Source organism: Danio rerio, chromosome 2 (genome assembly GCF_049306965.1).
Source record: "Danio rerio strain Tuebingen ecotype United States chromosome 2, GRCz12tu, whole genome shotgun sequence".
NCBI classification, from domain to species: Eukaryota; Metazoa; Chordata; class Actinopteri; order Cypriniformes; family Danionidae; genus Danio; species Danio rerio.
The window spans coordinates 20,195,386-20,219,368 of record NC_133177.1 but is presented as its reverse complement, the minus strand read 5'-3'; the positions used below and the strand labels follow the sequence as shown (position 1 = coordinate 20,219,368).

The window sequence follows — 23,983 nt, the reverse complement described above, 5'->3', positions numbered from 1 at the left end:
TCTCGGAAGCCGGGCCTCATTTAAATTCTGTCCCCTGGTTACAGACGTGTTCGAGAAGCAGCCACTTGCCACCTCACAGGCCTGTGGTTTGTTGGTTTGTCTTGGACGGGAAGTCTGTTAGTGCTTGAATTAGCCTTGTGCTCTCATGGCAGCCGTCCCTGACGTCTGCTGCCCTGTGACATTGCCTCTTCCTCCTCCCCATCGCTGCTTGCTCTTTTACATTTTAAATCCGAAGCCTCACGAGACTGTAGTGGATATGCCTCCATCTGCCACAGCTGTCTGTTGTTGAGCTGAGAGATGGAAATAAAGATAGGCAACAGACCTCATTGCCTATGCACACCTTTAGGACGACAGGATGCGGAAGTTTGACACAGATTTATTTATTGATGCATCGTGATTCTTTCTCTATTCAGTTCAATTGAATTCATGCTCATTTCTATTGCACTTTTACAGTGTAGATTGTGTCAAAGCAGCTTAACAAAAAAGTTCTAGTTAATTGAAACTGTGTCAGTCCAGTTTTCTGAGTTGAAGTTCAGTTCAGTGTGGCTTAATTTTCACTGCTGAAAGTCCAAACACTGAAGGGGAAATCCATCGCGTCCAAAGTGTCGAGGAACAAAATGTCACCAACTGACGAAAGTGAATGAAAGAAACCTAAAGAGAAACAAGGCTCAGTTGGGCAGGACCATTTCTCCTCTGGCCAAACTTCTTGTGCTGAGCACTGGACTCTATTGAATCTGAATTAATTCTCAACGGTTCTGAATTTAATCTGTATTCAAATTAAATTGTGAGGGTGCAGGAAAGCTGTCCGCAAGCTAGAAACAGAGAAATGGTAAGCACTGACAGGCAAATGAATTTGGACAAACTTAAAAAATGTGGCTCTGTGCTTCTTGTCCGTTGTCCACTGTTCCAATTCTTCCCACACTGCACTTCTTGATGTTACGCAACCTGTTTAGAATCACAAAAAATGTGGACATGGTAGCATTGACATGATGGATGGACATTGACTACAGCTGAATAGTATGTTACTTGCAGACTGTGAATGCAATTGAAAGAGTTGTAAGTGAATGAAGCATTGTGCACTACTTTTAAAGTCAGTTCTCTGTGGCTTTAAACTAAACGCAATAACCAGATATAGTTTTTTTTAAATAAACATTTTTGCTGTGAAGGCATTTCTATCTTAAACGATTAGAATCTGACTAAAAAATAACAGTTCTTGGAATAGGAACTGTTTGTTATTTAGAATTGCACTTTGTAATTTAGCATTTCATTATTACATTCAGAGCTCGTTTACGAGGAATTTAACTAGGTGGCAGCACTGTCATACATAGATTCTATAAACAAAAACCAAAGCGTATACTCTCAAATTCAAGGTGGAATTGTAAAGTTGCAAAGATGTATTCGCACACCTGAATAAATAGGTAAATATGTAGGTTAAGAATCGTTTTGGGAATCAGATCATGTCCCCAGAATTGGGATTGGATCGTAAGTCCCCAAAGATTCCCACTTCTACTGGTTGGTCATGAGATTTCCTTCTTTGAAAGTCCTTGAGTCAACCTAAAACCAGATAAGGAGTTTCTCCACTGCTTGATCCAGCTGCGTAAATGGATGTGTTGTACCTGCAAAATCTCATTTGCGGTATTTACTGCATAATTGCAGGAGATAATAAGTCCCAGGTTAACCTGTTTTCCCACGACGATGCTTCTGTTTTCATCCTTCAGAAAGTTCCCCCTACTGCTTGGTGCAGTGTATGCTAACAGGCCTCCTACTGCTAATCCCATCTTTGTCTTAACACAGAGAAGGACTTACACTCTCAGAAAACAATGGGTCTTGCATCCCTTCCAGCCAAGCAGAGGAAGTTCACTCATTATTAAGAGCATTTTTTACACAAACAGTGGCCAGAAAAGCAGCATTGTGAACCAAATTCTTGCCCCACCTGAGCCTCTGCAAAGGATTGTGTTTCAGGGCCGGACTCAGCTCTTCAAGAAAGCCACCTGCATTTGTATTCGCCTACGTCAGGCTGCATGCCAGTGCTCTGCTGCTCTCTTTAGAGCCACTTTGTCTGAAGATTGATTGGGTTCTAAGTTTTCAAATAGCTGTTCGACTTTGCAGCTCTCGCTCTCATGCTGCGTGTCTCATACAATGATGAAGGACTTGGTATTGATGATTCTTCACGAGTGAAATATCTCTTACTTGTGGTGAAATTCCTGCTCAGAGGTTGTTTAATCTCTCACGATGGCTTGTTCTGCTGAAGGAAAAGTGTAATAAATTGACTAGGGGCCTTGAACTTTTGACCAATGGACAGACACTTGGGTGAGTCGGAAATGAGTTACTATGATTTTGCATTAGGAAGATTGAGCCTTTTGATGGTTAGGGTTTAGTTTGAGATTATGAGGGTCTTAGGGTGTAAGATTTTTTTTCTAAATAAGTTATGCTTAAGTTGACAATATTTGTCACGTAAATGCATTTACCGTTGTCCTTCATCAGTGTAAGGTCATTAAAAAAAAATGTATGCATAAACTGACCAACCCAGCTCGATTTTTGCACATTATTGCAATTGCGTCCTGCATAAAAGACCGTAACCAGCATTCTTTCAGTTTATTGCTCATGTGTAATATGGAACAGGAAAGTGTCTTTACAGCAGATTTAAGTACAGCACATACATCTTTGAAAAATGTAAACCCATTGCCTTAAATGCAAAAAGTTGATTTTAAAAAAGTCAGTAATTGTAACCCATTGACTTAAGTATTAAAAATATGAACGTAGTGTTTACTTCATAATTATAAGGGTTTGCTCTCTTAAAGTCCACAAATTTCCTTTTACTGTGTAGTAGCAATGTTTTGCCATTTTTGACTGATGACCTAAGCCTGGGGTGCCCAAACTCGGTCCTGGAGGGCCGGTGTCCTGCATAGTTTAGCTTTTTTTTTTTTTTTTTTTGCCATATCGCCCAGCCTTGGTTGGAACTAAAATATACAGGACACCGGCTCTCCAGGACTGAGTTTGGGCATCCCTGACCTAAGCTATTATTAAAATAATTTCTCGTTTTGTGTGTTTATAACAGTGGTACATTGAAGCAATCATATTTGAGAAGAGAATGAGTCTGTTCAAGTTTCCCACTGAGATTGCTGGAGTAGGTTTTTTAATGCTTTATTTATCATCAAAATAATGTTTAGTACAGACTGTCAGGTTGCTTATTTGCAAACACAGTGTGCCAGTTGCAATATCATTGCCAAAATATATATTTTTTTATATAAACATTTTTGCTTTAATGACATTTGTTCTTTGTTAAAAGGTTATAAACAGCTAGACAGTTTGTTCTTTATAATTGCTCTTTGTAATTTAGCATTTCCATGTTTCATTCAGAATGTGTTCATTCTAAATTTTGTGTTGTTAAAATTTTTTTTATAATTTCTAAGATGGCATCTTAAAAAAATGTCAATTGCACATTGGAGTACCCTGAGTTTAATAAAGATGCTTAATTTTTTAAATATCCAGTTGGAAATAGCCCTTTTTTTTTTTTTTACAAACAGAGTTTCTGACAACATAAGCAAATGCAGTTTGTCAGTTTGCATGTAATCCAGTAAAACAGGCTATTTCAACTTACACATTTTTGATGGTGATCAGCGTAATAGTGTGAATGTAAACAATCTCACTGTTTCTGGAAAACCTTTTCTAATAAAATGGCATCATAGCTGTAGAATGAAGCAGCATAACTTTTTTATTTTATTTTAATGACACATTGTTACTTTGACATGAGAATACTATTCATTTAATAATGTAATATGTATATCATTTGGAATGAAACAATGTATATTGTCCTAATATCGTCACATGCTGAGACAAATCTTGGACAACAAAAGTAAGGATCCAAGTGCAATTTAATAAGAGTATTCATGTAAGCAGGCATTAGTCAAAACAGGGGCAAACCAGGTACATACAGGGCATCCAAAACATACTTGAAAACATGCATAGGGTCAAAAACTTAGCAGCGGTCAGAATATAACAAAATAACAAAGTTAAGTTCAGGAACACTGCTGGCAAATCCAAATAGCAAACAAAACTAACACATGATGACTTCAAACAAAGACTGTTGTATGTGTGGTGGATAAGTAGTCCAGATGATCAGTGATGATGGAATTCATTTGTGTGTGAATCATCAGTGGTGAACAGCAACAGGTGTGCGTGAAACAGGGGAGTTGTATGGGAATTGTAGTTCGTTAGTGTGATATGCGTAGTTCACCAGCGAACTACCACGAGTGGATTGGTGGTGATCATGAAGGTTAGCCATAAAATAAAAAAAGTTTGAAGGCAAACATTAACTTGTATCAAACATATACTTTATTATAGAAGTACTACAGTGTAAATTAATTAAATTTATAGAATTTTTAACCAAAATTTAGCAATTTAAAATTACAACGTGCACTGTAACACCATTTAAAGAACAAAGAAAACAGATGCATCTTTCAGGCTGTCAGCATTGTCCAAAACATTTCTTTATGGGTTAATGCTTTTACTTTGTTTTATTTTTACATTTATTTCCCCTTGCTTGGTGCGTTGCGTCTTTTGTTCCATATCCTTCACTTTTCAGTGTGAACATTTCACGTCATGAAGTTCCCTTTTGATGGGTGATAAGTCATCGCCTAGCATGGACTGTAGTTCAGAGTGAAATATTTTTGCCAGATCCCGATGAGATTATTTAAATTTTAAGAGTCTGAATGTTGCCTGAAGCTGTTTCCAGCTTAGTCCGTCAACCCCCCTGCGACGATATCGTGCTCATTCGAGGATGCATTAGCTGTTGCAGGTCGCTGTTGCGAGGTCTGCACGTTAGCCTGTTTATTGCCTTTAGTTTTCATTTCTGTTGCACAGGATTAGTTTAAAATGAACTCCATTAGGCACAATTATCTGCAGGCACTTGGTATTAAGTAAAAATGTGCTTTAATTCAGAAAAAATTGGGACCTCTTATCGAACAGGTTCAACTCCATAGCTCACCTAACCGGAAATCACAGTGTCTTTTGTTCGAGAGGCTATTGCATTCCTATTATAAAATTCTATAATACAATAAAATACTATGTTATGGGTATTTATAATAATCATTTAAAATGAAAATGATCTTAGTGTTCCTGAATAAAGGCAAAATGTAATTTCCATCAGTGTTATTTCTGGTACTAGAACGATTTAGCTTCTAAAAATTCAGATCTCAAGAAGTATTTTGTTCTAATGAAGTGCTTCATTGTCAAGGTGTGCTTATTCAGTCTCAGGCAGTATTGATTCAGGTGTCGCAGGTCTCTGTTGACATATCTTCCATTTGTTTGTGTGTGAATTGAGCGCCGGTGCCGAGGGTAAACTTAGCAGGCTGTGGGGGGTTTCACAGGCATTGTGTTTCTGTGTTGTGTACGTAACACGGTCGACTTAGATTGAGATTGCTTTGTGTTCAACTGTAGGTTTATAATCAGCAGTCTTCAGCAAGAAAATAACCTGTTGCAGTTGACTCATTCTGTTGGTATATTTTTTTGTGTTTGTTTTTGGTTTAAGAGGTAATTGAATGTTGAAGCGTTAGCCAATAAATCAGACTAAAGTTGAGCCCAAGCCACTGTGTGAGGCCATGAGTCTCGGCATTGTCATTAGCTAACTAAATGATTTATTTTCCCAAACAAAACAGCTTTGGCTCTTTGCATATAATACATTTACACCTGCGACATCAGTAATAACTCAAACAGTGAAGCCTTTCTTCAATACGTGTTTGGTTTCTGTTGAATTACCTTTCGACTGATTTGTGGCTGCAGGACGGAATGAGAGGACTTTTGGTAATCCTCACAATATGACAGTAAATCTCCTGGTTATGTCTTATTCGGAGAGCTTTTGCTTCTCTTATTGCCATTTAGATTGAATAAATGAGAGCGCTGTCGCCGCATCTGATGCCGTCGCTCTGTAAGTCAAATATGATTGCAGGCTCATGCCTTGACAGAAAGGTCTAAGGGAACGTTTGGTCATCCACTCACAAGAGAGTCTCGTCTATTTATGTCTCACGTGTACTGTTGCCATGTCAATACTCCAGGCCTATACATTTGTTCAAATGAGTCATGTTACATTCCGTCACACTGTACTTGAAGGCTTAATGTAATACTTTAATGTAAATAGAGACCTTATCATAGAGATTAAAAAAAAAATCACTCCGGGAAAGACTTTAAATGTCAAGAATGATACGCCAACGGATGTGGGCAATATTTTAGTCATCTTGGTTTTGCTAAGGAAAGCATTACTATAACTAGGGATTTAATGTAGTGAAAATTAAGATGAATGATTAGGTAATGGATGATTGGCTGGCTACTGTGGAAAAAAACAGTAATACAAAAAAAATAGTTTTCTACAAATTCAAGACAATGGTTTTTATGATTTTAAATCGTAGCTACAGTAAAACATTATTAAAGTTTTTGCAAAACTTACTAAAATTCTGTTACAAAAGTTATTTTTAGTAAAAAAAATAACATTTTTTTTAAATAAAAAATATTTTTAGTCAAAGAGTATTGAGTTAACTAGATAAGTCACTTGTATAGTTTTGAATTAGGAAAAACGCAATGGTCAATATAGATGCTTAAGGGCAGGGGTCTCAAACTCGCGGGCCATTTGCGGCCCTCAGTGCAATATTTTGTGGCCCACGCCGACCGCTGTACTCTGCCAGAATCAGCAGAGCGGCGAGAGAGAGCGCTCCCCGCTCCGCTGATTCTATCCGTACACAGCGCGCTTGTCACTCAATGCGCGTTGTCGCGCGCGTTCTGATCAGCTGTGTTGTCGCGCGCGTACTCAAGAGCGGTGTTATCGTGCGCCTACTGAAGGGCGGGACCGAGGGTGTGTCGCGTTGCGGGGGCACTTTTGATCATTTTGGAAGGGCACTTTCTATGCAAGACTAAAAAGGGCATGTGCTCTGCACAGGTTGAGCCCTATGTGTGCACGTACCTGCCCTGCATCTTATAGGCCTATATATTGATATTATAGGTAGATACAGACTGGTACAGACTGATGTGACTGGAGTGGGGTGGGGGTGTTTTATTTATACATATATACGCCTTTTTTTTAGGTGAGGAAATAGAAGTTTTGAGTGAGTTCCCCCACTTTTTTTCCCTAGGACTTCAATAAGTCAAAGTACAGGTCTAGACTTAATGATGATCATCTTCAAGCCATACTGAGGGTCTCAACTGCTTCCGCTCTAAAGCCAAATGTGGTTCAGATTTGTGAGAAGAAGCGCTGTCAAGTCTCTGGCAGCAAGAAGTAGGCAAAAGATGCCATGTTCAGAAGAACTGTTCATAATCTTCACTCAATGTTCTATTAATGTTCAGGACACTTCATGTTCAGAAGAAATAATTAAAACTGTTAATAATGACATTTGAGGACTTTTTTTCGTGAAATCCCTTATGCGGCCCAGCCTCACCCAGACTTTGCCTCCTGCGGCCCCCAGGTAAATTGAGTTTGAGACCCCTGCTTTAGGGGAAGGAAGCCTCGTCTTCCAATAAAAGAGCCAATCATTAATTATTGTAGATTGAAGATTCTCCAGGAGAGGGGCTTGGCCCAGATGTGTGTTCTTTACGACAGTTTCTGCAGCTTCATTATTATGAACCCTCTGGGGTCAGCAAACATGCTGGAGTCTCAAAGAGTATTTTTAAAAAATGGACCCTTTTCACAAGACTCTTATGATGTATCTTATATGTATTTATGTATGTGTTATATCATCTTTGCATCAAATTACACAAAACTAATTACTGTTTATGTAAGATGTTTCTAATGCAGGTTCTGTTCACTGAAGTAGGCATCGTTAGAGGGCATGAGTGCGTCCTCTCGGCAGTAAACAAACAGCTCGCGGTCAGATCACATGTGATTTCGATGCCGCAAATACATCATTACATGAAGACAGAAATGACATATTTGAGTTAATTATACCTAATCGATAAAGTGTGTTACTCCATTTGAGGTGTCCATGTTGCTGAGAAGGCTAGTGCATACGCCTTTTTGCTTCTGTCCTGATCTTGAAAATATAATTGGCTGAATTGTAGAAAAGCAGAATTAAAAATCTAGATCACAATTTTTTTTTTCGATTAATCATGCAGCCTTAATGCCCATAAACTTGTAAACCAAGAGATTGCTTTGATTTTATTGCGAGCTTTGCCTTTTGGAATAAGTAGAAAATTACCTTAGAAGCCCAGCGAGATTGTCACATGTAAAATAAAACAAGTCAAAACAAAACAAAACACATGTAAAAAAAAAAAAAGGATATCTATAAAGTAAATCTATACCCTCAGCATTCTAAACACTCAACCTATACCACTTTCAAATTATAGTGCATGTGTCATTTTAAATATTATTTATTTTTGTGGTGCTGTTTATTGTTTTTTGTTTAGATTGTTTTATGTTAGTAAGTAATTAGTACTATACTTCTGTACTTTTGTTTGTTTGATCAGAACAAGAAAAATCTTTTCACCAGACAAAAAATATTTTCCATTAGAGAGAAAAAAAGAGAAAAAAAACTACTTTGGTTTGATCAAAGAAAATATAAAATATAAGTGAGTTTTTCATTTGATAGATTCGTGACCCTGAAATGAAATATCAACATTTTTATTTTTAATTCCAAAAATCATTAGAATATTAAGTAAAGATCATGTTCCATGAATATGTTTTAAAATGTCCTACTTTTTGATGTTTGATTCATAATGTGTGTGCAACTTCATTCAGACAAATTTTAAGGTGATTTTCTCAGTATGTAGAATTTTTGGGAACCCTCAGATTCTATTTTTTTGTTTCATGGCTAAATAGTATCCCATCCTTTACACCAATATATCAATGGAAAGCTTATTTACTTAGCTTACTGGGGATGTAAAACTCTAAATTTTTGTTTTGTGGTCCATGGTCACATATAGTAATTGACAATATCATAAATACCCTAAACATTGTACTAATTTCTTGGCAACCATCAAATTTAACTTGATTTTTGATTGCATTTAGCTTATAGTTGCTAAATAACTGCTCTTTTCGGCTTAGTCCCTTTATTAATCTGGGGTTGCCACAGCGGAATGAACCACCAACTTATCCAGCTTATATTTTTACATAGCGGATGCCTTTCCAGCTGCAACCCATTTCTGAGAAACATCCATACACACTCATTCACACTCATATGCCACGGACAATTTAGCTTACCCAATTTACCTGTACACCATGTCTTTGGACTGTGGGGGAAACCAGAGCACCCGGTGGAAACCCATGCGAATGCAGGGAGAGCATGCAAACTTCACACAAATACGCCAACTGACCCAGCGGAGGCTCGAACCAGCGACCTTCTTGCTGTGAGGCGACAGCACTACCTACTGCGCCACTGCATCACCTTAAACAATGCCATTTTATTAATTTTTAAAAAAATCAGGAAGCTTGTGAGTTGAGCACAAAAGGTCTTTATTAATGTAACTCCAGCATATTGCTGTTTTGCAGCTCAGACCCGAATGTCAAGAGAAAGCGTCTCCCACATGAAGTGTAGCGCCGAGTAATTTGCTTACCTTCCAACTTTTATTTGATTTCATCAGATTTACCGTCTCCTGTTCTCTCTCTGAGTTATCTCAGACTTGCTCTCAGGTCATATGTTTTATAAACTTGTCAAACGATGAAAGATTAAACTGGGCCATCAGCACGGTATAGTTGAAATCACACGCCAGCTCAATCCACAAGCCATGGCCCATTCAGTTTATGGTGTCGGACAATTTTCTCTCAACACAGGTTCGGTTGGAAGGACTCAGCTTTATCTTCCCTAAAGACGTCAATAAGGTTGTCTACACAAGGCCCTGCCATAGATCTCCTGTTGTCTTTATCTCTGGATGGGCCATTAGGGGAAAAGCAATCACTGGCGCCGGAGAGCTTGGAAGGAGATGTGCCTAAAGAGTGACAAGGGGAGAGAAGTGTTTATTTATCCTCTGTTAGCAACACAGTGGGCTTAAGGAGATATTCCTGTGGCTCTCACACTGATGAGATTGTCTAGAGGCAGGAGTAATGAACCTTCACTTAGTTACGACGCTTTATTAGCATGTCACAATGTGGAGTTGCTAGTCACGGCTTGATTCGTAATGTCTGTGTTTGAGGTTAGTAAGACATGTTTTTGACAGAAATTTATATTGGATGGAATTGATCAAAATTAGCAGCAAAGACGTTTATGATGTAGTAACAGGTGAAAATTGTTTTGAAATTGCTATTTAGCAAAACTGGATGATTAAAACGTATCAAACTTTGAATAAAAATCTTATATAACACTAAATCAGCATAATTTAATTATTTCTGAAGAATCACATGCCATTGATGACTCAAATATAAACATAAAGATTTTTAAAGATTATAAAAATGTCCCGTTAAGGCAACTAATTTCACTCTGCAGCGATCTTTGAAACGCATCTCGGGCAGTATGCTTGGGTATTTTGTCAGAATAGGGAAACATCAAAATTCTCCAAAACTCTTTACCAAGCTTACGATTATATTACATATTTGGAATCACCAATAAAATTAAACAACAACTGTCTCAGGAGTTTAGTTTCTAAACATGTGAATCAAACAAAAAATTTTAAGCTGCCCAAGCTAATGTGCATGCACATTCCAAAGGTCTGAGATCACGACACCAACCTCATTTATGGCCGTTCTATACATTATCATTTCCTGGATAGTGCTTCGTCAGATCGCGCTGGTCTTCTGAAGTAATTCACAACACGGCCTTGATGGCGATTCTCCTCCTGAAATGACAGCGCATCTTTGTTTACAAGTTTGTGGGTGTTGGTGTAGTTGCTGTCATGTGTCGTGTGTTTGACAGGATGGACTATTCACCCTATTCTCCGCGTACAAGCAATCGCAGCCATTTGAATCCTTTTGGCTCAAGATTTTCGGTCTCATTCACTTGCATTCATTTTTTGACATTAAAAACAGCTTGTTTTGCTGCTTGATGTTGCAAACTGATATTTTCCTATTATATTATTCGATTTTGTCTGTATAGCCATGCAAACACTTGTTTGTAGAGCAAGTAGTTTGACTGTTTTCTGCGGTTTATTATTCCTGGTCATTTCTCCCATAGGAAACTGAATCGGAAGTTCTAAAACAATCACAAAAACGAGCGCACTTCCACATTGAAGGATAAGATTATACCTCGTGTTTGTTTTATATAAAACCCAACACCTTTTGTTTGCAGGTGTAGTTGGTTCATTTAAAAGTACAGACTTGAATCATAATGTGGACATATTTATTATATATGTGAAGCAAGTATTCACTGAGATTCCAGTGTGTTTGTTGACCACACAGACTTTCGCAAAAGCACACATCTGATCTGAACTTTTCCCTCGAAGAAATGTACGTTGACTCAACTTTAATTTTTAAGGCAACAAACATTTTTGAGTTTTCTTAACTTAAATTGAGTCAAGTGAAGCTGTCAACTTTATTTGCGTAGTTTAAACAAACAGCAAACATAATTTATTTTTTCAGGTTTTTTTATACATTTTATTGATTTTCTTGCGCTTTTGAGGTAAAATATGACAAGTTTTTGTTCTTGCATTTAAGTATGTTTTTGTTATTTTGTCTTGAGCTCCTTCTTCACATATTTATCTAAAGTGACCTGTAAGCATGAGTGTTAGAGCATAAATGTCAGCATTTGTGATATAAAATGCACTTGAATAACCACAAGTGCCGTTTTTTTGGTATGATGATCCGTGTTCAGATCATAATCCTCAATAATCCCCTGGATTCCCGCTAAAAGCACAATAAATTTGAGTAGCAGCCTGGTTTTCAAAAGCAAAAGCATGACTTTTCAACAGGGTTATGAGATTGATGAGTGTTTGAGCAGAGTGTATTGCGCAGTATCACTGCTCCTTGGGTAAATCTCATCTAATGTGTATGCTAGCTTCGCTATTGTGGTGTTATCGGTTTATTTACTCGTTCTCTCAGTAACCCCGGCTTGAACAAACAAGCCAGGCGTGGTGTAAGAGCTTGTTGATTGGCAGGTAGGTTTTAAATGATTGGCTTTTGACTTGGAGGTATGTTTTAAAAAAATGTGGATCAGTTAGCTAATCCTAACAGCTCTCCCAAATGTAGGTCATTCTAGAATCATAATACATGTCTTGCTTTTCCCTCCCTATTGCTGACCTAATCAACTGCTCTTACTGCTCCTTTTTTTTTTGATTCGCCTCCAAAGGTACTGAAGGTTTATTATGTTCGCTGTGGTGCTGAAACCCCTCGGGGAGTTTTGGTATAACCGAGCTATGACTCAACATGTACGTCGTCTCTTGTTATTTTTACGCACAAACCCACTTGTCAAAAAAGATTAACAAAAAGCCTTTAGGATGAACAAAAATAAATCAACACACTCTTTAAACACCACTCTGTTAGGATCTGTTTGTTCATTGTTGTTTCTGGCACCATCTCGCAAACACGGCAGCCAGAAGCCAGGCGTTTCCACACGCATCTGAAATCTGCATGATTGTTGGCCAGTCGACGCCTCCTCAGGTGGATGGAGTATTTCGCAGCTTGTGTGATACTGGACTGGAGTCTTTGTGGCAGGCAGACGAAGTGTTTTGTGTCCCATGTGAAAAGAAGAATGCTTAGCGTACTTGAGTATTTAACACTCAAATAACATGCTTTAAAAGAACCCACTCAAGTGTGAATTGAATGCGGTTGCAGTTGTTTTTCAGACACTTCAGACTAGGTTTCTACCTGGTAATAATGTGTTTGCAGTGATGCGATCACAAGTGGTCAGCTGAGATGCATTACCATTTCTACTTTCATGTTGGGATTTCGGTTTTATCTTTTTTTGTTGCGTTGTTGTTGTGCTCTACATCACTTTCTCATGACTGCTCAGTGTGAAACGAATGAATACATACTTTCAGAATTAAAAAGACTACAATTTTAAAAGTGAGACTTGTATTTTAGTGCAAGTGTAAATTAATGTCTTATGTTTGTGCGCTTTTGGTGCATAGATAACGTGAAAACAATATGAACAATGTTTTTTTATTGCCCGTAGACGTGGTCAAATGTGGATAAGTTCAAAATGTTTCAGCCACTGTTTACACTTGTATTTTCTGTGGACATCAAGTTAGTTTTATAATTTTGTCTTTAACTGATAAGGCTTTATTTTAGGTAAGGAACAATTAGCTAAATTAGCATTAGCTAGCAGAGTTACATTTCTACAAAAAACCCAAAACAGTATTTAGTCTGACTCAGCAGCATTTCAAAATTGGTTAATCTGTTCCCTCTTAATATTTTTCATTATCTTAAGGGGTGGATCACACCAAACACGGTGAGAGACGCAGCTTTTGAATTGTTAACTAATGGCTGCAAGTGTTTTGCATGCTGCATATATATACCCTAAAAGCAATGTGAACAAGTGTTTTTTTTTATTGCGTGTAGATGAGGTCAAACCTAGACAAGCTCAAAATGTTTCAGCCACTGTTTAAACTTGTTTTTTTGTTGACATCAAGCTATTTTTAAAAATATGGTCTTCAACTAATAAGGCTTTATTTTAGGTAAAGAATAATTAGCTGCATTAGCAACATTGCCGGTAGACTTACATTACTGGAAAAAACCCAAAATATTATTTAGTCTGATGCAGTAGCATCTCAAAATTGGGTAACCCATTTCCTCTTAATATTTTTCATTAGCTTATAAGGACGATCACAGCGAACGCGTTGAGAAACGCATCTTTTGAATTGTTTACTAATGTCTGCAAGTGTTTTGTGTGCTGTTTGTTTCCTTCACTCCTCATGTTTTAAGCGCCTGCTACGTTTTTTGTTTTTTTTTGCTGTTGCGTGCTGTGCACCTAATAAAAAGTCAACTCTGAGTGGAAAACGCGCTACGTTAGTCGTGTCTTTTCCAATCTCCATTCAAATGAAAGCAGAGGCGGGGTTTTCGGTGAGGTGACAGCAGTGTTTGGGCTGTCGAGTTTACTACAGAGACTTTTAAAGATGGAGGAGAGACTAGTGGTCACAGTTTCAAGGTATTCGAAACTGTATGACTTCACAAATCTTGAATATCACAGTATTAATAAATAATAAAATGATAACAATATCAATACTCATTCACCATATGCAGCTGTTTCAGTAGTTGCTTAGCGACATAAAAAGCGCAGAATGGAAATACACATTTGGTGTGATCGGTCCCTAAAGGCCTCGTAGCACCGTGCATTTTAGAATTCTAAATATAGATTTCTATTAGAGTACTCACAGCGCACAGCAAGTCGGCGGCTGTCCACGGCACCTCAGGACACAGTTCATATTTCTGCAATACCACAGAACGCCGTCTGAATAGTTTCATATTAAATAACATATTCATATTCGAATGTGCATCTGGTGTGTGATACTTCCAACTGTCATGTGGGTGCCGTGTTTTGGCGCTGAGCAGCTTATCCGGTGTGCGACCCGCTTAAGGCTACCAAAGCGTTTTTGCACAGCAGAAATGCCCGTTGAGCCTTTTTTTGTTGTTGTTGCCATGGGAACCACAATGTTTTTAAAACAACAGCTGTGTTGCCAAACATCGGAGTGCTTAGCATTTTTAAAACCCATTGACAGGTGGAGAAGCGCTCACATTTGTTTTTGAACATCGCTTAAGTTTCCAAAAAAAAAAAAAAAAACGCTTTGGTGGACACACAGCTAAACAGCGAGTCAGCTGATTTCAAAATAAAGCTACACAACCTATCATCCTTGTTGATGAAAAAAAAATCAATAACCAGTTAATTTAAGTCTGATCAATATTTGAAAAAGTTGCTAATGAAATTAGAAGTTGGCCCTTTGTATCCCTTGATTTGGCCTGCCAGACAGAAAATGATTGGAAAGGGTTGGGGAATGCCTTTAACAGATTCTCATTTCTATTTGAATGTAACTTTTGGTCTGATTGTTTTATTGTTGAGCTAAAAACAATAAACAAAAATGAAATTAAATGTTACAATTAAATGTTGTAAATGAAACAAGATTTTTTTTTGAAAAAATGCACATAGCGTCACTTAACGAATAGGGGACAAAGCAGGAGACATTAGCATGCAAAACAAGGCAGAGTTTAAAATAACATACATTTATGAAAAAAAAAATTAGAATGCATTAGTAAACACGGTTGGAGTAATCTTTTCTTTGTAAATATTATAAAATAAATGAGGAAATTACCCTTTAATGTTATACAGTTTGCTATATTTACCTTCGGCCCACAGCTCTCAATCAAGCTTTGATTTTAGCCCTTCATAAGAAAAGGTTTGGGCACCCCTGCTTAAGAGTAAAGTAGTGTTGCAAGAAATATTGTTATCGCAATATTCACCAATAATCACATATTGCAGATTTTCCCAGTATCGTGCAGCCCTATTTTAAAGTCATATAACCAGTGTAGTAACAAATGTTTTATTTTTAACAAGTTGCTTTAAATATCCCGCATCACTGTTTTTATTCCACTTGCTCAAGTGAAATGAGACAAAAAGTAAACGTGCAGCCATGTTATGTCCTTTTGATTGTACAAAGCTGAGTCATTTTAAACTTGTTTTTACACCTGAATGAAGAACAAAAATAGAATAAGATTATCTGAACCTTAAAGATTCATCTGTCTCTCACAGCCTCGTTTTTATTCATGTAAACCTAATCTGGCAGGAGTTTTATTCCAACCACTTAGCAGCACATTTAAAACCCCTCACTGGACAGGATGATTACCAAGATAACATATTGTCTTTCCATGTACAGTATGTAGCTGCCTTTTCTATGTAGCCCTTAGTGTAGTTAATCAAAAGGTTGTCTTGACAGGTTAAATTGCTTCAGATGTGAACAGCTTAGCTTGACAAGCTGAACTTCTGGAACAACTTAATGCGAGTGCTGATTTAAGCCAGTTGTCCTTAGGGAACTGTGTGTGACCATACAGTAAATACCACCACACACTTCAGGACATCTAGAGACATCTGTGTTGAGCTACTTTATTGTTTTAATGGGCACCTTTAGTGGTGGCCTTTTATTGGGAATTCCCAATTCTCTCTTGTTATTTTGATATTTATCTAAGCGGCAGTAGATTATGGGTTTAGTTTGCTTTGATAAAAGAGCATTTCCTTACCTCGTTAACCCTGTTGCCTTCAGTAAGACCGCTCAATTCATCATGCCCTCATTGCCAGTAGTATACAGCAGGGGTGGGTGGTGTGACCATTTCTATTTCATGCTTTTTTCCTCACAGTAATAATATAGATAGTTTTTCCACAAAAACAAGAAAAGGCATATGATAACTAAACTTCAATAGTTCCTGTCCTCCTTTTGGCTGAGCTGATTCCAATGTCTTTTCTGTTTGTGTATTTTGAACCCTTTTACACATAAGCTTTATATACTCTATTGCCATTATTTATGTTTAAAAAATGATTATTATTTCATCAGTGTGCATTTTACAAACCATAAATATTATGTTTTACTAGTACTTATGAGTATTTAAATTTCTAAAACTAAAATAAATGTTATGTGTTTGAAAACCGGGCCTAGTTGTACTGTGCGCCGACAAACAGCACAGAAGTGCCACGGTGACCATAGTTCAAATCCCGGCTCGTGGTCCTTTGCCGATTTGTCTGCTCCCAATGCTTTCCCCTCTGAACTGTCCACTGTCCTATATCAAAATGAAGGTGAAAATCCCTAAAAAATAAGTATATATAAGAGATAAGGAGTTTAGGTTTAAGATTTTGTTCTCTTTGCTTAAAATCAGACTTGTGAAGTTACGTAATTGATGTTTTGTTCTTAGATAGAACACAATCCTTTCCTTATTATTTTTATTAGTGTAACATAGAATCCCAGCTGGAGGTTGCTTTGGAGTGATATTGTAAAGAAAAAAAGATTAATAAAACATAATGTATTAAGATTTGCATGATTGGTGTCACAGATAATAAGTCAACACTTGTTTTTTCATATGTTCTATCCAATATAATAAGCAAGTCTGATCATTTTACGACATAGCTTACTTTTATTTGTGTATTTAACTTTGATTTTACTATTCAAATGTCTACAGGGCCTGCACAGTTAATAAGTCAATACTTTTTTTCATATATTTTGTTCAATATATCAAGCAAGTCTAATCATTTTATGACATAGCTTACTTTTATTTTACTTGTCGAATGTTTACAGGGCCTGCATGTGAATCAGTCATGTTAAGCGTTGGGCATTAGGACCTGAGGAAGGCTGTTAGTTGGCATAGGCTTTAGCGCTATACACAAGACTGTTTAACATACTGAGGGATATTGTACACAGAGTTATTCTGTACTAAAACGTCACAGTTTTAAGTTGGTAATGCAAAGCAGTTAATCTGAATCAAAAGTAATGGTTCACTTCAGATTCCTGACCGAATTTCCTCAACCTCACACACACACTGCACATGAGTTAGGCCCAGTCCCAATTCTACCCCTTAGCCCTTCCCTTTAATTCTCATTTTGCGCGTTCACATCAAGGCGTAGGGGTGTCCTGATTCTCTTTTGCTTGAAGGCATAGGGTATGCATACCCTGACAGAATAGTCTAGTGGCTGGTAATTCATCCTTTTTCAGTGTCTGGTAATGTTAATATTGTTTTTGGGTGTTTACATAGAAGAATGTGTGTAAATACATAGTACAGGTATGAGCTTATTGCCACATTATATGATTTTAATTACACAATATTGTTGCCTTTGGTAATTTTCAAAACATACCAAAAAATAACACAACTAGAAAAACTACAGCAGTCGCCATCGTTGATCATATGTGAAGTAAGAGCTCCCAACGACATGTGATGAGGTATGAGGGTGTTGTAGTGTTGTCCCACTTTTTAGGGGTAAATTTTGAAGTCCTTTCCCTTTACACTCTGCCACACCCACTTATTTACATGACGCGGTATACAAAAACAATTTTTATCTGCGGTACTGTATATATCATCCTACCATTCAACCCCAGTGTATTATATATGCTTGGTTATTCTACCTTGAATCAAATGCTAATGTGTTTTTCTTTCTTTTTCTTCAGGTTTTAGTCTATGATTGCTTGAGAGCTGCAAGAGCAGAGCGGGGATCGAGGAGGAGCAGTGCCAACCTGGAACATGGTGCCTAACACTTGCACATCCGTGCCCCTCCTGCCCGTCGGGCTTCCTCTTCTGCTACTGCTGAGCTGCATACAATTCTCCTCTCAGGCAGACAGTAAGTACAACACTTCAGCTGACTAGTCATTTTTTTCCCTTCGTCCTTTTTCCTGTGCCTTGTGAAATTGGAAGTGCATCGCATTGTGGAATTGTTTGCAGGCATGAGTGAACGCTTGCTTGGCACGAAATGAACCCGAAACTCAAACAAAACGTTCAACGTTACTCACAGGTCTGTTCGTGTGAACTTTTCCCCGCCACAGATGAGCGATGCATTTCGTAGTAGCTCAGAAATCGGTTCTCGTGGGCCACATTGTCCTTGCGAATGAGCGCACGGATCGCTGAGATGCGCCGTGAGTGACATGGCAATGTTGCGGGTGCCACGGGTCGAGCGGAGGTCAAGGCTCAGTTCTGGCATGGGTCAGAGAGCCATTTAATTCGCCATGTGACCCGTCTGCACCGCTGTCACAAGGCTGCTGTAATTCTATTAGGCCTTTCTCTCTCTCTTCCACAAGCTCACTCGCTGTCTTTCCTTTTCCACTTGCCGCGTTTAACCTTTAAATCTTTCAGTCGTTCAGAGGCGGTGCTGGAATAGAGTAACCTTGAAGATTCTTCTCTTGACTCCTTTTGCCACTTTCAAAGTCGCAGAGCTTTGTGATTCAAAATCGTGCCTGTGCTTTCTCGATGAAGACTTTTCAAAATAACCTCTGATGTATAGAGATCTTGACTGTATTTTAAGAACTTTAAAGAATCACTCCAGTATTTCAAGTATTTTGAATCTGAAACCTGTAATCAAGTCTCCCTTTCATTTCCAAAATGATTTTAAAGGGGTTTCCTGTTTAAATTCAGCATGCATTCAAAGTTGACTTTTTGTGTGTCTGCACTTTGTGCTTGAAGACCAAAAACATCTTCATAATAATTTCTTAGAATATAATATCAGAGTAAAATGAAAATGTAGTATTCCTGCAATCAGGAGTTCCTTTTGAATTTTTTTAAAGGAACACTTTACTTTTTTGATAAACGGCTCATTTTACAAACAGTTTATTCACCCAATTATCATCTCCCCAAAAAATTCATAAAGCCATACCTATAAACGCTGGGATGTGAAATTAAGGGATTTCCCCATCTGTAAACACGCACCCAAAACCCAGTGTCCACTTTTGCTTCACTTTAAATCTCGTGTAAAGAATCAATTTAGAAAACAGTTTCTACATGGACTGTTTTGAGGAAGGGAATTTTACAATTTTTATGTTTATTTCAAAGTGTTTTCATGCCTAAATAAAATCAAAGCACAGTACAGACTTACATTTAAGAGCAAGGGGCGCCCCCTTGTGGTTTGGCAGTATGGGTTGCGTATAGGGAGGATCGGCTCTTTAATGTTTATTGCCACCTTTCCTAGAAAGATTAAAAATATGTGAGAAATATGGGAAATGGATGATAGCAGTATAGAACTGTAAAATACTGGGGATTCCCGGGAAAAACCAGAGGTGTGATAAAACGTTTCAAAAATTGTTCCAAATTGACCTAGAAAATAGCCGTTTTCATTTTCTGTCAGTCTCAGTACATGACGTAACTACAGAAGAGTCAAGCTTTAAATAGGAACATTATCAAATCTCTTCGATCACTTTTGAGCAAGATGCTAATGGTCTAATCCGATTCAATAATCTATGCTAAGCTAAGCTATAAGTGCTCCCGCCAGACCCAGAGACCAGCTGATTGGATTTAAAACTGATACATTTTAACAGTTTAACTCTAGTGGAATTCTAAAATGAGCTTTTTTATTAGTGGAGTGTTTTTGTAAGCACAAGTCCTTAATGTAAAACTGCTTGTTTTGAATGTGACTCTACAGTAAAGGGTGCTTCATGCATCACTGCACTATTTATGTGGACCTACTTTGCTTGTAACATTAAGTCAGTTTTGTTTATGTGTCTTCTCTATCCTACTTTATTTTTAGCCCAACACCTTGATTAACTTGTTTTATTTAGAAACCGAAAGGTTTTTGGTCAATATTATCTTTTTGTTATTTATAGGTATTAGTAGGTAATGTATATATATAATTATTATTGTCTATTTGAGATATTCTCTGTTAAAAATAGACCTCGGAAAAACTTGAGGATATGTTTAGTATAATAGATATATAATTACTCATGTCTATTTGACCTATTCTCTGTTAAAAAAGACTATGGAAAAAGTGTATGTTTAATAAACAAACTTCATTATTCACGCAGACTTCATATTTAAATAGTCTTTGGAGTTTAATATTTACACATAATATTCACATCATCCTTTGACTTTCCATGTTACACAGCTAAATCAGTTGGATTCTCTGATTCTCTCCACGTTTTCAGCATCACCGAAATCATAGGCCTTTAATTGTTTAAACATGAGATAAAGTTTAATCTGAGTTTTGCTGAAATCCCATTAGAGCTGCATTATCAGGATGCGTGTAAATGTAGCGACTACTTCATCTTGACGGCACACTTGGTAAAGGCAGTCATTGTCAGTATATATATAAATATTAGGCTGTTTTGCATATCGCTGCCATGGGCTTCTTGTCATTTGTTCAGTGTTCTGCATGTTCATGTCTAGCGCATTAACACAATGCCTTCATTAGTGTCATCACATGCTGCTGTGGGTGTTGTTGATACTTTAAGAACCAGTCTATTAGAGATTTTATCCACATTCAACCATACTAAAGGTTTCAGATATGCGAACATCCCCAGCTGATATCACTCTATTGTGAGATTCCTTTGGTATAAACAATTCTTTTGTTGTTTAAAGAATTGTTGTTGCAACAAATATTACTTTAGAAACACAGAGAACACATAGAAAGAATATAGTCAATCCATCCATCGACCCAAAAACAACAACTGCAATGCTAGAAATAGAGAAGAGGTTTAATATTGACTCAAATAATGTTGTCTTTAATTTTGTGTGTATATATTATATTATATTATATTATATTATATTATATTATATTATATTATATTATATTATATTATATTATATTATATTATATTATATACAGTTGAAGACAACATTATTAGCTCTTCTGTGAAATGTAATCATTTTTAAAATATTTTTAAAGGCATGTTTAACAGAACACAAACATTTTTGAGTATTTTTGATTATGTTTTTCTTCTTGAGAAATGTTTATTTCTTTAAATATGCCTTGGATAATAATAATACAAAATTATTTTATTTCATTAGTAAAGTCACCTTTATTAACCACCTTAACTTGCCTAGTTTACCTAATTAACCTAGTTGTAACAACGGAGTTGAGGATCCAAATGCATTTTATTTACCCAGGGTCATGCAGGCAATGGTTAAAACAGGAACAAACAGTATCATGGGGAAAATTCTAAATTGTCATAGGGATTCTCGCAGGCAAAGAGGTCAATACAAGTGGCAAAATGACATAACCGAGAAACAAGGCAAGGGTCAGGAAACAAGTTAAGTCTAGACAATAGAACGCTTTGTAATGCTACAGGATAGCAAGAATCAGCACTGTGTGTGTAAGTGTGGTGTATAAATAGTTCAGGATATCAGTCCATTATGAGCTTCCAGCTGTATGTAATCAGGGGTGATCTGAAACTGGTGTGTGAGTGAGGTGCTTGATGGGAAATGTAGTGCAGTTTGGTGGCAGAATTGTAGTTCAGGTGATAGAGTGTGTTTTCGGTGATCTACAAGGGCTAGATCGCTGGTGATTGTGACAATAGTAAAGCTCTTTAGAAGAAAAAGGGTCTTAAGACACTTTAGACATTACGCTAGAGAATCATTCAAATACTAAGTCTAAAGTGATGTGTGTGGTTAAGCAACGTTTCTGCTGTTCTGACCTTCAGCTGGAGATGTGCCATCGAACTGTTGTAGAAACGCATTGTCAGACTCATAGCTTTGCAATAAGACTGTATATCGGGACGGGTGGGGGCTAAAATCTTTTTCAATTTAGTTTAATAATATTCATATCTTTTTTTTATTGCTTATTCTAGTTTATTAACCTAAATTATTTCAATAATTTTTCAGTTTGTCAGATAATATTTTATTCTATTTTCTAATTTAAATAGTGTTTTGTGCTTTGATATTCACAGACAGTACAGTTGCTCAGTATTGGGATTTGATGAAGTACACATCCTCACCACTTTTCAGTTGTTCATTCAATGACATGCCATGTTACAAGATTTGAAAATTCTGATTCTGTCCATGTTTTCTACATCACAGAAAACATAGAGCTTTAATTTTGTTTACATGTGTAAAGTTTAATCAGGGTTTTACTGAAATCCTAGTATAGCTGCATTATCAGAGTGCATGTAGCATTTTTTTAAAACATGACACCACTCTTGGGAACAGACAGTATTTGTCAGATACCACTCTATGGTGAGATTCCTTTTGTATAAATACTTTTTAAAGACATTTCAAACAAATAAAATGCCAAAAATAGAGGAGAGGTTAAATATTGACTACCACAAATGGTCTTTTTCGAGTGTGTTGTTGTCTATAATCAGACAGGGTTGAGTTGCTAAACATGAAAGAACCGGCTTCGCAGAGATCTGAATTATAGGGCAGTGGAGCCAGAACTGCAGGGTGCGGCGTCGCCAGCGTTTATCCCTCCTAAATCAGACAGATGAAAAATTAAGGCACTTTTTTTCTGTTTTTTTTAAATGGTGGAAGCAGTGGAGATTGCACGGAAGCTCCTGTAAGGAGACTGGAGGCTGTTGTTTAGGCGGTTGTGTCTTATTTGTGTGATTTAAAGCCACCCAAATTGCTTGATGAGGTCTTCTTCAGGGACAGCTTCTTCTAGACGCGTTGTCTAGGGTTTATATAACAGTCTTCACAGTCAATTTCGCTCTTAAAGAATTGGTCTTTCACTCAGTTAAAAGAAGCAAGCTAATTGGTATCTGTTGAAACAGGATAATATGCTATGTTAAAAAAAAGAAAAAAAAACTAATTTAAAGTGGATAAATACAGGGATAAATCAATCTGTCTGTCTGTTATCTTTTCTTTTCTTTTTTATTTCTTTCCATCTAGATTTATGTTTGCTTCAGATGAATTTTATCCATTAATGTATCATTTTAAATATAGATTTTTTTCATTATCTTTTCCCATATATGTATTTGTAATATATGTATCAATACTTCTACATGTAGTTGTTTATGTTTACATTTTATTTTTTTAAATTTAATTCCTCATTTCTGCCATTCTATCTATTTATAGCAGCAGAGATGCCCAAGGTAGGGCCTGCGGGCCAATGTTGGCCCATTATAACATTTGATTTGGCCCACCATCCTATCTGAGAAGAGAGTGAGAATGATGGAGCGGGCTAGGGCGAATGCCAGAGAGAATGACAGAGATCGTCATTTCTAATTTGATATAACATTTTTTGTTTGTTTGTTTCTTTTATTGCTGAGCTACAAAAAAAAATGAAATTAAATGTTTCAATTAAATATTAATGAATTATTCATGCATGATATATCGGCGGGCATACCATTATCGTACAATAAATGCTTGATTCGCATATTTAAAATGATTTTAACGAGTGCAACGGATGGCTATCAGCACACACACAAATAGTGATCTGACAGCCTTCACAGCACCCCAAACAGCAGCAGGAGAGACGAGTGCCAGTCACTGAATCCAGCATAGAGTTTCTCAACTGTCCGCCATATTCTGTCTTTATATTATGCTCTGTGTTCGTCATAAAGTCATCTGTCCTCAATGCTCAGATGTTGTATCAAAATTTGACTTTGAGGACAAATCTGACTTCGCTTTGCAGCAAGAGCATCACACATCACCTGCCGTTAAAGTTTAAAACTCACTCGATCATTTTCCCCACAATTAACAGCAAGAACAAACATCAAAACATTGTCTGATTGACAAGCAGCACCTACATCTGTA

General features: G+C 37.1%; 1 protein-coding gene across 28 annotated transcripts in view; it reads left to right on the top strand.

The window, feature by feature from the left end:
- ptprfb (protein tyrosine phosphatase receptor type Fb) overlaps positions 1 to 23,983 on the top strand; it is a 368,812-nt gene that overhangs the window by 136,806 nt on the left and 208,023 nt on the right. For 26 of the 28 annotated variants that reach the window (XR_012389651.1, XR_012389655.1, XR_012389656.1 and 23 more), the window contains 1 exon segment: positions 17,983 to 18,152. Coding sequence is in view for 20 of the 28 variants with exons in the window: in XM_021481440.3 (XP_021337115.1) it covers positions 18,056 to 18,152 (97 nt within the window). In the remaining 8 variants the exon portion in view is untranslated. 28 annotated transcript variants of the gene reach the window in all.